Raw genomic sequence first — 13,643 nt, 5'->3', positions numbered from 1 at the left:
TTCAAATGGAAGATTTAAAACCATTTAAAGACAAATTTCCCAGGTGTGGCTGAACCATGTGAGCTTTAAAGGAGCCAAATGTAAACAATATTGTTCAAAGAATGGCTGTTTTTCTTGTCCTGTCATTTGATTAAGTTGTACAGCCTTGATCTTTCAGGTTCGTATTCAGGAAACCCAAGCTGAGTTACCTCGTGGTAGCATTCCCCGCAGTGTGGAAGTTATCTTGCGTGCGGAAGCTGTGGAATCAGCACAGGCTGGTGACAAATGTGACTTCACAGGAATGCTTATCGTTGTTCCTGATGTATCTCAACTGACTACACCAGGTATTCAATAAAGTAAAGTAATTTGAGTCTAAATATGTGCTGTTTTTAGTATATGAGGTGAAGTAACCGCCCTTAACATCGAGGCAGATTTGACCGAAGCCCTGGAAAAACTGGAGTCACTGGGAATCAGGGAAAATTCCACGAAGGAGGATGGTTGTATTTGTTGGATGTCGACCATTTTAGCCCTGAGACACTGTTGCGGGAGTTCCTCAGAATAGTGTCCTAACCATCTTCAGCTGCCACATCAATGACCTTCTCTCCATTGTAGGGCCAGAAGTGAGGAAGTTCGTGGATGATTGATGCTAAACATTGTGCATTCATGATGACTCAGATACTAAAGCAGCCCGTGTTCATATGCAGCAGGACCTGGACAACTTTCAGGCTTGGGCTGATAAGTGGCAAGTATAATTCATGCTACACAAATGCCAGGCAATGACCATCTCCAACAAGGGAGAATCTAACCATCTCCCCATGACATTCAATAACATTACCATCACTGAGGCCCCCACGATCAACATCCTGGGGGTTGCTGTCGACTAGAAAATGAACTGGACCAGCTATATAAATAATGTGGCCACAAGAGCAGGCCAGAGGCTAGGAATTCTGCTGCGAACATGCAAATTAGGAGCAGGATTTGGCCACTCAGCCCCTCGAGCCTGCTCCGCCATTCAATAAGATCATGGTTGATCTGATTGTAACCTCTTGCCTACCCCTGATAACTTTTCACCCCCTTGCTTATCAAGTATCTATCTACCTCTGCCTTAAAAATATTCAAAGACTCTACTTCCAGTGCCTATTGAGGGAGGGAATTCCAAAGACACACTACCCTGTGAGGAAAAAAGTTACTCCTCACCTCATAAGGCCACCCCTTATTTTTAAACAGTGACTCCTGGTGCTAGATTCTCCCACAAGCGGAAACATTCTCTCCATATCCATCCTGTCAAGACCCCTCGAGACCTTAAAGTTTCAGTCAAGTCACCTCTTACTTTTCTAAACTCCAATGGATACAAGCTTAGCCTGTCCAACCTTTCCTCATAAGACAACCTGCCCATTCCTGGTATTAATCTAGTAAACCTCTGAACTGTTTCTAATACATTTACATCCTTTCTTAAATAAAGAGACCAATACTGTATCCAGTACTCCACATGTGTTCTCACCAGTGTCCTGTACAACTGAAGCATAACCTCTCTACTTTTATATTCAATTCCCCTCACAATAAACGATAATATTCTATTTGCTTTCATAATTTCCTGATTACAAGAGCAGGTCAGAGGCTAGGAATTCTGCGATGAGTAACTCACTTGCCAACTCCTCGAAGCCTGTCCACCATCTACAAAGCTCAAGTCAGGAGTGTAATGGAATACTCTCTACTTGCCTGGATGAGTGCAGCTCCAACAATCCTCAAAAAAACTCAACACCATCCAGGAAAAAGCAGTTCACTTGATTGTCACCTCATCTGCCAACTTAAACATTCACTCCCGCCACCACCAATGCACAGTGACAGCAGTGTGCATCATCTACAAGATGCACTGCTGCACTTCACCAAGGCTCCTTCGACTGGACCTGCCAAACCCGCAACCTCTATCACCTAGAAATTCAAGGGCAGAAAATGCATGGGAACAATATCACTGTTCCTGGGTCAAAATCCTGGAACTCCCTTCCTAACAGCACTGAGTGTACCTACACCACATGGACTGCAGCGGTTCAAGATGGCAGTTTAGCAGCACCTTGAGGGCAGTTGGGGATGGGCCATAAAAAAATGTTGGACTAACCAGCAACGCCCACGTCCTATGAAAGAATTTTTTAAAAATGCAATGTTTGTAGGCCAATGAAGGTTAGTGTAATTTGAGTGCAAATAATACTGAAGATCAAAATGTATCCTGGCAAATAGAGAAGTCTACAAAGAGCCTGTACCAACAAGCTAGAATAGCCCATCACCTTTCAACAGTTGTCTTCCACCCATTTTGATATTGCAACTTTTAAATAAACATCCAACTTGTCTTATCTTTTTTACTCTCTAACCTCAGTGGTATCTTGTATGTTGGATCTACATTCTGATTTCTGTTCAGCTTTTTAGAAGAATGCTATAATATTGCTGATATTTTGACTTGCATGTTATTGATAGACCCTTGAATAATGCAAAAAAGAATTGAAACTTTTACTAATGTATTGCCTGTATTCTATCACTAATATACAGGCAGCAGCTGATAACAAGCAATCAATTTTTTTTCTGAGGATAAGATTTGTAATTACTTCATTTGGATTTACACATTCCAATTTTTACCCTAGCTTGTAATTTGTTTCAAAAAATAAATACTCAGGAGATCGTAACAAGGTAATGTTAGAATCACTGAATTGTTACGGCGCATCACGTCTGCACTGGCTCTCCCAGATGAGCATCATAATTTAGTGCCATTATCCTGCTTTTTCCCTGTACTGTTGCACATTGTTTCTATTCAAATAATTATCTATTGCCCTCTTGAATGCCTCGATTGAACCTGCTTCCACCACACTTTCAGGCTGCGCATTCCAGACTCTAACCACTTGCTGTGTCAAAAAAAAATTTCTCACATCACAGTTGCTTCTTTTGCAAATCACTAAATCTGTGCCCTCTCATTTTCGATCCCTTGACGAGCGGGAACAATTTCTCCCTATCTACTCTATACAACCCCCTCATGATTTTGAACACCTCTATCAAATCTCCTCTTAGCCTTCTTTTTGAGAACAGTCCCAACCTTTCCAGTCTACCTTTGCAACTGAAGTTTCTCATCCCTGAACCCATTCTTGTAAACCTCTTATGCACTCTCTCCAGTGTGTTCACATCTTTCTTATAGTGTGGCACCCAGAACTGTGCACAGTACTCCAGCTGAGGTCCAACTAGTGTCTTAAAGAAGCTCAGCATAACCTCCCTGCTGTTGTACTCTATGCCCCTATTAATAAAGCCCAGGATACTGTATGCCTTATTAACTGCTCTCTCCACCTGTCCTGCTACCTTCAATGATCTATGCTCATATACACCCAAGTCTTTCTGCTCCTGTACACCCCTAAAGAATGGTACCTTATTTTATATTGTGTCTTCATGTTCTTCCTACCAAAATGAATTGCCCCTCACTTCTCCACATTGAACTTCATCTACCACCTATTTGCCTACTCCACCAACTTGTCTATGTCCTATTGAAGTTCTGTACTGCCCTCACAAAACTTGGAAGCATTGTAAACTGTATCATCTGCAAGCTTAGAAATTGTCCCCCGCACATCAAGATCTAGATCATTAATATATATCAGGAAAAGCAAAGGTCCCAATATCTACCCCTGGGGAGCTCTACTACAAACCTTCCCGCAGCCCAAAAAATATCCATTGACCATTACCCTCTGTTCCCTATTACTTGGCCAATTTTGCATCCACGCTGCTACTGTCCCTTTTATTCCATGAGCTATAACTTTTCTCAAGCCTTTTGTGTGGCACTGTGTCAAATACCTTTTTGAAAGTCCATGTACACCACATCAACAGCATTACCCTCATCAACCCTCTCTCTTACCTTTTCAAAAATCTCAGTTGGTTAAACACGATTTCCCCCTTAGAAATCCATGCTGGCTTTTCCTAATCAACCTGTATTTTTCTACTAATTCTGTCCCAAATTATTTTCTCTAGAAGTTTCCCCACCACAGAAGTTAAGAAGGTTTGTAATTACAGGGCTTATCATTATAATAAGAAATCAAAAACTTTTGTACAGGATTAATTATTTTAGTTTTGGTCTTGTGAATCATCGCATGTTCCCTTGCTGCACCTTGTAACATATGTCATGGGTGAACATTTAGGGAACAGTGATCCTGTTATCCGAAGGTTAAATTAGCTAAGGAGTAATCTAGAGCAAAAATACTTAACTGGTGGAGAGCTAATTACAGGAGTGAGAATAAATCTGTCTGGGTAAATTTGCAATGAAACATTGGCAGGCAAACTGTAACAGAGCAATGGGCTGCATTTGAAAAGGTGGTGGTTTTGGTAGCCGAAGCACATTTCCATGAGAGGAAAAGGGGCAGCACCAAAGCTAGAGCATCCTGGATGTCAAAACAAATAGCAAGATCGTGCAAAGAAAGGGTGCATATGACACGTGTCAGATTGATGATACAAATGAGAACCTGGCTGAATATAGAAAATACAGAGGGGAAGTGCAAAAGGAAATAAGAGAGGCAAAGAGACTGGCAACTAATGTAAAGGGGGAACCAAAAGTCGTAATTGGGCATATAAATAATAAATGTAGTAAGGGGGATCTATGCATGGGGACAGAGGACTTGGCTGAGATACTAAATGAGTACTTTGCATATGTCTTTACAAGGAAAATGATGCTGCCAAAGTATTGGTGAAACAGGAGGTAGCTGAGATGCTAGATGGGCTGAAAGTTGATAAAGAGTGGGTATTAGAAAGATTGGCCATACTTAAAAGTCGATAAGTCGCCAGGACCAGATGGGATGCATCAAGGATGCTGAGTACAGGTGGAAATTTTGGAGTATTGGCCAGAATCTTCTAATCCCTCTTAGATAGGGGAGGGGAGGTGGTGCGCAAAGACTGAATAATTGGAATTGTTACATCCTTGTTCAAAGAAGTATTTAAGGATAAATCCAGCATCTACAGACCAGTTAGTTTAACCTCAGTGGTGGGAAAGCTTTTAGAAGCAATAATCAGAGACAAAATTAACAGTCACTTGGACAAATATAAATTAATTAAGGAAAGCAAGCACAGATGTGTTGAAGGCGAATTGTGTTTAATTAGCTTGATTGAGTTTTTTGAGGTAACAGAAGGTGCTGTTGAAGTAATAATGCAGTTTGATAAAGTGATATCCAACAGACATGTCTGCAGAGTTGAAGCCCACATAATAATAAGGCTCAGTGGTGGCATGGTACAAAGTTGGCTAAGTGACAGGAAGCAGAATAGTGGTGAATTGTTGATGTTCTTCAATCCGTACAAGTGATAGGACCACTGCTTTTGATGTTCTATATTAATGGCTTAGACGTGAGTGCACACAGTGCAGTTTTGAAGTTTGCAGAAGATACAAAACTTGAGAGTATTGTGATCTGTGTGGAGGGTAGTGATAAGAGTTCAAGAGGACATAGGCAGGCTTGTGAAGTGGCAGATGAAATTTAATGCAGAGAAGAATGAGGAGAGGCAATATAAACTAAAGGTTACAATATTAAATGAAATGCAGGAACAAAAATCTAGTGGTTTGTGCACAAATCATTGAAGCTGGTGAGGAGGTTGAGAAAGCTCTTAATACAGCATAGGGTGTCCTGGGTTTTATAAAAGGCATAAAATACAAAAGCAAAGAAGTTATAGTGAACCTTCATAAAATATTGGTTCAGCCTCAACTGGAGTATCATGCCAAATTCTGGGCTCCACAATTCAGGAAGGATATGAAGGCATTAGAGAGGGTGCAGAAAATAATTATGAAAATGGTTTCAGGGATGAGGGACTTCAGTTACAAAGATAGATTGGAGAAGTGGGGAGTTCTCCTTGGAGAAGTTTGAGAGGAGATTTGACAAAGTTATTCAAAATCATGAGTTTAGACAAAGATAGGGAGAAGCTGTTTTCTTTGGAGGGGTGGAGAACCGTAGGACACATTTAGTGATTGCGAAAAGAGCCAGTGGCGAAATGAAAACTGCTTTATGCAATGAATGGTTGGTATCTGAAATGCGCTATCTGATTGTGACTTTCAAGAGGGAATTGGAAAAGCACCTGAAGAAAAGAAATCTGCAGGGTTACGGGGAAGGGATCGAGGAATGGGATTAGCTGAATTCGCTCTTGGAGTCGGCAGGACTTGACAGGCTGAATAGCTTCCTTCCATGCAGTAATGGGTCTTGGCCTCCTTCTGTGATAGAATCGTTCATTGTACATTGATCCCCACTTTATCAGACATCTTCATTTGTACCTTTTTATATTGATCGATCTTTCGCTCTCTCTCGATCTCTCTCTCTCTCTCTCTCCACAAACTGGATAACAATACATTATCAGTCTTTAAAGTCAGCTACAATGTTGTCCACAGTTCTGGCCACTCAACAAAAGTTATTTATTGTCACCGTGCCCTGAAAGAAATGAGGGTCAATTTTGTAGTTAAAGAGCAAAGTCTTTTTTTCTCCATGATTAATTAGTTGTTTTGTGTTTCTTTAGGTATCCGTGCTGAAACTGGGTCGCGTGTCAGTGGTGCTGCTGGATACGAAACAGAAGGAGTCCGAGGTCTTCGTGCTTTAGGTGTACGTGATCTGTCCTACAAACTGGCCTTCCTGGCATGTCATGTGGCGCAGACAAATCCACGGGTGTGTATACTTTATTTTAAATGTTGCATTGAAGACCATGAGATGGTCTGAAGGCACTTTTTTTCTCCATGTATCTATGGCATAGTTCTGGTTGCAATAGCACCTAACCACATCAAATCACAGTTTCTCTATATTTTAACTGTTGGTAAAATCTATCGCATGTGTTTTGTTAATCTTTCAGGATTGCAATATTCTGGTAGAAAATGATTCTGAATTGTCAATCTAACTTTGTGAAAAATGTTCAACTTTCCAGATAGCCAATTTGTGGTGGTGGTCAAAACTAAATACTTCATTTGAATGTTGCCCCACAAGTCTAGTCTGTTACTCTCTCCTCTGGTGACATTCAGCTTTTGCCACCATCTGTCTGGATCAAGGTTGAGATGAGATTTGGGATGCATGAAATTGGTCAAGGCGCTGGGGACCCTGCTCTTTGACATAGTACCATGGAATCTTTTACGTCCACCTGAGACGGGAGGCAGGGCCTCAGTTTAATGTCTAATATGAAACAAATGCACCTCCGACAGTGCAGCACTTCCTCAGTACTGCACTGGACTGTCAGTTTTATTTTTTTGTGTGTGTGTGTATTCAAGCCCTGGAGTGGAACTTTAACCCATGACCTTCTACAATAAAGACAAGAGTGCTAACAACTGAGCCACTGCTGACACCTGATTGACACTAAAACTGATGCTTTAGTCAGAAGTTATTCGCTTGGATAAAAGCTTAAATGGCTTGTTTTGAGCGGGGAAACAAGAAAAATGAGAAATAAAGTTTCAAGAATTAACCTGCCAGTTATGTTTTTTTTATTCATTCATGCTATGTGGGCTTCACTGGCTGGGCCAGCGTTTATTGTCCACCCCTAGTTGCTCTTGAGAAGGTGGTGGTGAGCTGCCTTCTTGAACCACTGCAGTCCATGTTGTGTCGGTACACCCACAGTGCTGTTACAGGATTTTGACCTAGCGACAGTGAAGGAACAGTGATATATTTCCAAGTCAGGATGGTGAGTGGCTTGGAGGCGATCTTCCAGCTGGTGGTGTTCCCACCTATCTGCTGCCCTTGTCCATCTATATGGTAGTGGTTGTGGGTTTGAAAGGTGCTGTCTAAGAAAACTTCGTGAAATTCCTGCAGTGCATCTTGTAGATGGTACACACTGCTGCTACTTTGCATCGGCGGTGGAGGAAGCGAATGAATGTGGGTGTGGTGCCAATCAAGCAGGCTGCTTTACTCTGGACAGTGTCAAGCTCCTTGAGTGTTGTAGGCAAGTGGGGAGTATTCCATCACACTCCTGACTTGTACCTTGTAGATGGTGGACAGGCATTGGGGAGTCAGGAGGTGAGTTACTCATCGCAGCATTCCTAGCCTCTGACCTGCTCTTATAGCCACAGTATTTATATGGCTAGTCCAGTTCAGTTTCTGGTCAATGGTAACCCCCAGGATGATGTTAGTGGTGGATTCAATGATGGTAATGCCATTGAGCGTCAAGGGGTGATGATTAGATTCCCTCTTGTTGGAGATGGTCATTGCCTAGCACTTGCCACTTATCAACCCAAGCCTGCATAGTGTCCAGGCCTTGCTGCATATGGACATGGACTGCTTCAGTATCTGAGGAGTCGCAAATGGTGCTGAACATTGTGCAATCATCAGCGAACATCTCCACTTCTGACCTTATGATGGAAGGAAGGTCATTGATGAAGCGGCTGAGGACACTACCCTCGAGAACTCATGCAGTGATGTTCTGGAGCTGAGATAACTGACCACCAAAAACCACAACTGTCTTCCTTTGTGCTAGGTATGATTCCAACCAGTGGAGAGTTTTCCCCCTGTTGCTAGTTTTGCTAGGGCTCCTTTATGCTATGCTCAGTCAAATGCGGCCTTGATGTCAAGGGCAGTCAGTCTCGCCTCACCTCGGGAGCCTCAGCTCTTTTGTCCATGTTTGAAACAAGGCTGTAATGAGGTCAGGAGCTGAGTGGCAACTGGCAGAACCCAAACTGGGCGTCAGTGAGCAGGTTACAGCTAAGCAAGTGCCGCTGAAAGCATTGTTGATGACACCTTCCACTACTTTGCTGATGATCGAGAGTAGACTGATGGGGCGGTAATTGACTGGGTTGGATTTGTCATGTTTTTTGTGTACAGGACATACCTGGGAAATTTTCCACATAGCCTGGTAGATGCCAGTGTTGTAGCTGTACTGGAAGACCTTGGCTAGGGGCGTGACAAGTTCTGGAGCACAAGTCCTCAGTACTATTGCCAGAATATTGTCAGGGCCCATAACCTTTGCGCTATTCAGTGCCTTCAGCCGTTTTTTGATATCACATGGAGTGAATTGAATTGGCTGAAGACTAGCATCTGTGATGCTGGGGACCTCCAGAGGAGGCCGAAATGGATCATCCACTCGGCACTTCTGGCTGAAAATTGTTGCAAATGCTTCAGCCTTATCTTGCGCAATGATTTGCTGGGCTCCCCCATCATTGAGGGTGGGGATATTTGTGGAGCCGCCGCCTCCAATGAGTTGCTTAATTGTCCACCACCATTAAGCTGGATGACTGGATGTGGCAGGACTGCAGAGCTTAGATCTGATCCGTTGGTTGTGGGATCGCTTAGCTGTGTCTATCACTTGTTGCTTATGCTGTTTGGCATGCAAGTAGTCCTGTGTTATAGCTTCACCAGGTTGACACCTCATTTTTAGGTATGCCTGGTTCTGTTCTTGGCATGCTTTCCTGCACTCTTCATTGAACCAGGGTTGATCCCCTGGCTTCATCGTAATGGTAGAGTGGGGGTTTTGCTGGGCCATGAGGTTACAGATTGTGTTTGAGTACAATTCTGCTGCTGCTTAGGGCCCACAGCGCCTCATGGAATACTAGTCTTGAGTTGCTAGATCTGTTCGAAATTTATCCCGTTTAGCATGGTGGTAATGCCACACAACACAATGGAGGGTATCCTCAATGTGAAGGTGGGACTTGGTCTCCACAATGACTGTAGGGTGGTCACTCCTACCAATACTGTCATGGATAGATGCATCTGCGGCAGGCAGGTTGGTGAGGATGAGGTCAAGTATGTTTTTCCCTCTTGTTGGTTCCCTCACCACCTGCTGCAGACCCAGACTAGCAGCTTTGTCATTTAGGACTCGGCCAGCTCGGTCAGTAGTGGCGCAACTGAGCCACTCTTGGTGATGAACACTGAAGTCCCGCACCCAGAGTACATTCTGCACCCTTGCTGTCCTCAGTGCTTCCTCCAAATGGTGTTCAACATGGAGGAGCACTGATTCATCAGCTAAAGGAGAGGAGGTTTCCTCACCCATGTTTGACTTGATGCCATGAGATTTCATGGAGTCCGGAGTAGATGTTGAGGACTCCCAGGGCAACTCCCACCTTACTGTATACCACTGTGCTGCCACCCCTGCTGGGTCTATCCTGCTGGTGGGACAGGACATACCCAGGAAAGGTGATGGTGATGTCTGGGACATTATCTGTAAGATATGATTCCCTGAGTATGATATGTTAGTCTATTGTTTGACTAGTCTGAGATAGCTGTCCCAATTTTGACACTAGCCCCCAGTTGTTAGTAAAGAGGACTTTGCAGGGTCAACAGGGCTGAGTTTGCCGTAGTCGTTTCCAGTGCCTAGGTTGATGCTGGGTGGTCGGTCTTGTTTCATTCCTTTTTTTGAGACTTTGTAGCAGTTTGATACAACTGAGTGGTTTTCAGAGCGCATTTAAGAGTCGGCCACATTCCTGTGGGTCTGGAGTCACAGGCAGGCCAGACCAGGTAAGGACAGCAGATTTCCTTCCCTAAAGGACATTGGTGAGCTAGGTAAGTTTTTACAACAATCAACAATGGTTTCATGGTCATCAGTAGACTTGTAATTCCAGGTTCTTATTGAATTCAATTTAATGCCGTGGCGGGACTCGAACCCAAGTCCCCAGAGCATTACCCTTGGTTGCTTGATTACTAGTCCAGTGACAATACTGCTATGCCATCGCCTGCCCATGTCACGTGCTCCATTACAAATTCTGACTTTATACATAGAATCATTGCAAATTGTTATGAAAACTATACTTTGGAGTTGAGAGCACAGATCAGGAACATTAACTCTTGACAGACTTTGGACATTCAGTACAAGCGCAGGCTGGGGGCGTGCTGCATGTTCGCAGTTCGGCAGTGTAAGCCCTTCAGGCTGAGGGTGGGTCCAACATGGTGCAGAGAAGAAAAATGGTGTGAAAACCCGGGTCAGCTGACCAGGAGTGGAACGTCATTGCCAGCAAGTGTCCCAGGCATGGGGCAGGGAGAGGTCCCAAAAAGGGGAGAGGGAACATGGAGGTACCAAATGGAAGTCCCAGGTAAAGGACAGAGACAGGTACCAGTTAAGGAAAAGAGAGGAGCAGAAGAAAGGCTGCGAATAAGAAAAATGCTGCAGGTAGCAGATTTAAGTGAAGAGGGCTAAATGAAAGCCCTGGCAATTGAAGAGGGCTCAGACGAAGCCCTGAAGCTCCAAGTGGGCAGCTGGCCGTAGTTGACTCAGTGCTGCAGACTGTTGGACAAAGCTATCCCTTTGGAACAGTTGTATCCTGGTGGGTGCGGCCGAAGATCTGAAGTTGTGCTTTTTGAGTTGATGTTTGAGCGCACGCTCGGGAATCCAAGAGAACAGAATCTCAAGAGGTGAGATTTAAACCCTGCACGGTGGGCTGTTATTGAAGCTATCTGAGTTGGAGCAGCTTTAGGGAGCAGCTTTTAGGGAGAATTCCAAGACGAGATCATCAAAGGTGTGAACATTGGAATCCCTCGAGAGAGGCAGAGTTTCACTGAGATTGGCTGACTGTTGGGTGGGGTGTTGAGAGATTATTGGACTCTCTCTTGGTTGCATCTGCCATTTATTTAGTGTGGCATGTCCAACCACAGTTGGCTTGTTAATTCACATGTATCTCATACTTACCCTGAATGTCATTATCAGAGATATTGTAAATTGTTTTATTTTTCTGACCTTTTATAATTAAAGTTTATTTTTGTTTGTTTAAAACCCATGGAGTCCTGTGGCTTTATTCACTTCGTGCCTTGAGTTTCAAACCTTGTCTACTATAAATAAAAAGCTGTTGGCCCCCAAACCAGATCTTACCAAAAAAATTGGCTTGGTCAAAGGTCATTGTTTTTTTTGGTTGTTCACTTCTCATAGAATTTGTTTCTGTGTTCTGAAAGGTATCTTAAATTGTATTTGTATCATGGTTTCATGTAGTGTTGTCGATTTATCTGTCTAAATCTCTGGAGATGTAGTTGTCTCGCATTGTAACTACTTGTTTTCTTTTTAAAATATAACAGTTTGGCGGTAAAGAAATAAGAGAAGAAGAACAGACAGCAGAAAGTATTAAAAATCAGATGACCGCTCAGGAATGGGAGAAGGTGTTTGAAATGAGTCAGGATAAGAACTTGTACCATAATCTTTGTACAAGTCTTTTCCCTACCATTCATGGTAAGAAGCAACATCTTGAATATGTATTTGTGTCTTTTCTTTAAAAAAATACATTTTTCCTTTGGTGTTAGTATGATCCAGATCTTTGGTCCTGAGTACTGATCTGTGGTTCGTGATCTCAGAAAGGGCCAAAGTCAGTTGGTGGTGTCATAGCTCAATAATACTAATTGACATCAAATAAGCATTCTAGAGCTGAATTTAAATATTGCTACTGGTGTATTTTAAGATGTTTCATTAGTATTTTTGCCCAGTTATTTTTGTGGTGTAGTACATAGAAACCACAAATGCAACTTTATTTTATAGGTAATGATGAAGTAAAACGTGGAGTCTTACTGATGCTTTTTGGAGGAGTTCCTAAAACTACAATGGAGGGTACTTCTCTACGTGGTGATATTAATGTTTGTATTGTTGGAGATCCAAGCACAGCTAAAAGCCAATTCCTTAAGTAAGTAATATCGCACTGTTGTGGAGAATTTCAAGCATCACTGCAGAGGCAGAGCTATGTAGAATATCAAAGTTTATTCAAGCATGTGCAGGGGAGAAAGTCCTTCTCCAAGAATCAACGGTTACATTAGCCATATTTATACTATTTCCTACTGTGGCCATATTATTCCAGCTAGCTCATTTAACAACAGTAAAATTCAATCAATTACAATTAGCCTATTTAACAATTGTAACGTCAATAAACAATTTATGGACCCATAGATGCCCCACACCAGCCCCTCCTGTTGGCTGTGGCCAGAACCTTCTGGGCTAGATAGGCCACCCACCTGGTTACTCTACCCGAGGGATGTCCAGGGATCCTACTGGACTCTGTGGTTGTTGCACCCCTAAGCTTTGAGCTTGCACCTCTTATGGCTCTACCTGTATCCTAACGATAGAGTGGGGCTTGGGTTTTCTGATGCCTATAGCTAAGTCTCTTTAAGTGCACCTCCACCCTCCATAAGCAGCATCTCTCATTTGCATCAGTAGACATTTGGTTGGATCTGTGGACAGAGGGGTATGCTCTCCCCCTTCCTTGTTCCTTGGCCACTGCTTTGTCAGCCTCTCAGCCTGCCTTTGCCGCCTTCCACTATAGGCTTTGAAAAGCAGGTATAAAACGATTGCCAATTGTACGTGAGGTGATCATATCCAAGGATGGATTTGTACATTAAGTCCCCAGTTCGACAAGTCCTGCCATCAAGTGGTGGTTTTAATTTCCTCAATGTCCTTCTTACTGACCCGATTCTTCTCCACAGGTTGTAGTAAACTTCTTGAGGTTTGGCGTTCAGTCAGGTGCCGTGGCAGAGATGGTACCTGATAACCAAACATGTTGACGTAGTCCCTTAGGTCACTTTTTAAGCTCATCCTGCACCTGTGTCTCTGTGAAGTTTCGTCTGTATGTGTTGATCAGTTGCTTGTGTCCAATCTGCACTGTGATTTCTGGGGTGAAGCAACAGGTGGGGTAGGGTATCTCTCAGATTTTATCTGCGTAACTAAAAGACCTTTGATTAGTAATTAGACAGTACTCTCCTTCACCAGCATAAGTGTTAGTTTGTAGCTGTCATCAATTACTT

The 13,643-nt window shown here is 43.1% G+C and overlaps 1 protein-coding gene across 1 annotated transcript in view; it reads left to right on the top strand.

Moving 5' to 3' along the window:
* Positions 1-13,643, top strand: part of LOC144686778 (DNA replication licensing factor MCM6-like) — a 45,201-nt gene that overhangs the window by 4,096 nt on the left and 27,462 nt on the right. The window contains exons 5-8 of the mRNA XM_078552475.1: positions 158-323; positions 6,487-6,632; positions 11,937-12,087; positions 12,391-12,532. Of these exons, the coding sequence (XP_078408601.1) occupies positions 158-323; positions 6,487-6,632; positions 11,937-12,087; positions 12,391-12,532 (605 nt within the window). The remainder of the gene's footprint in view (positions 1-157; positions 324-6,486; positions 6,633-11,936; positions 12,088-12,390; positions 12,533-13,643) is intronic.

The sequence above is a fragment of the Cetorhinus maximus genome, chromosome 11 (genome assembly GCF_964194155.1).
Source record: "Cetorhinus maximus chromosome 11, sCetMax3.hap1.1, whole genome shotgun sequence".
NCBI classification, from domain to species: domain Eukaryota; kingdom Metazoa; phylum Chordata; class Chondrichthyes; order Lamniformes; family Cetorhinidae; genus Cetorhinus; species Cetorhinus maximus.
This window is presented reverse-complemented; position numbering and strand designations above follow the sequence as displayed.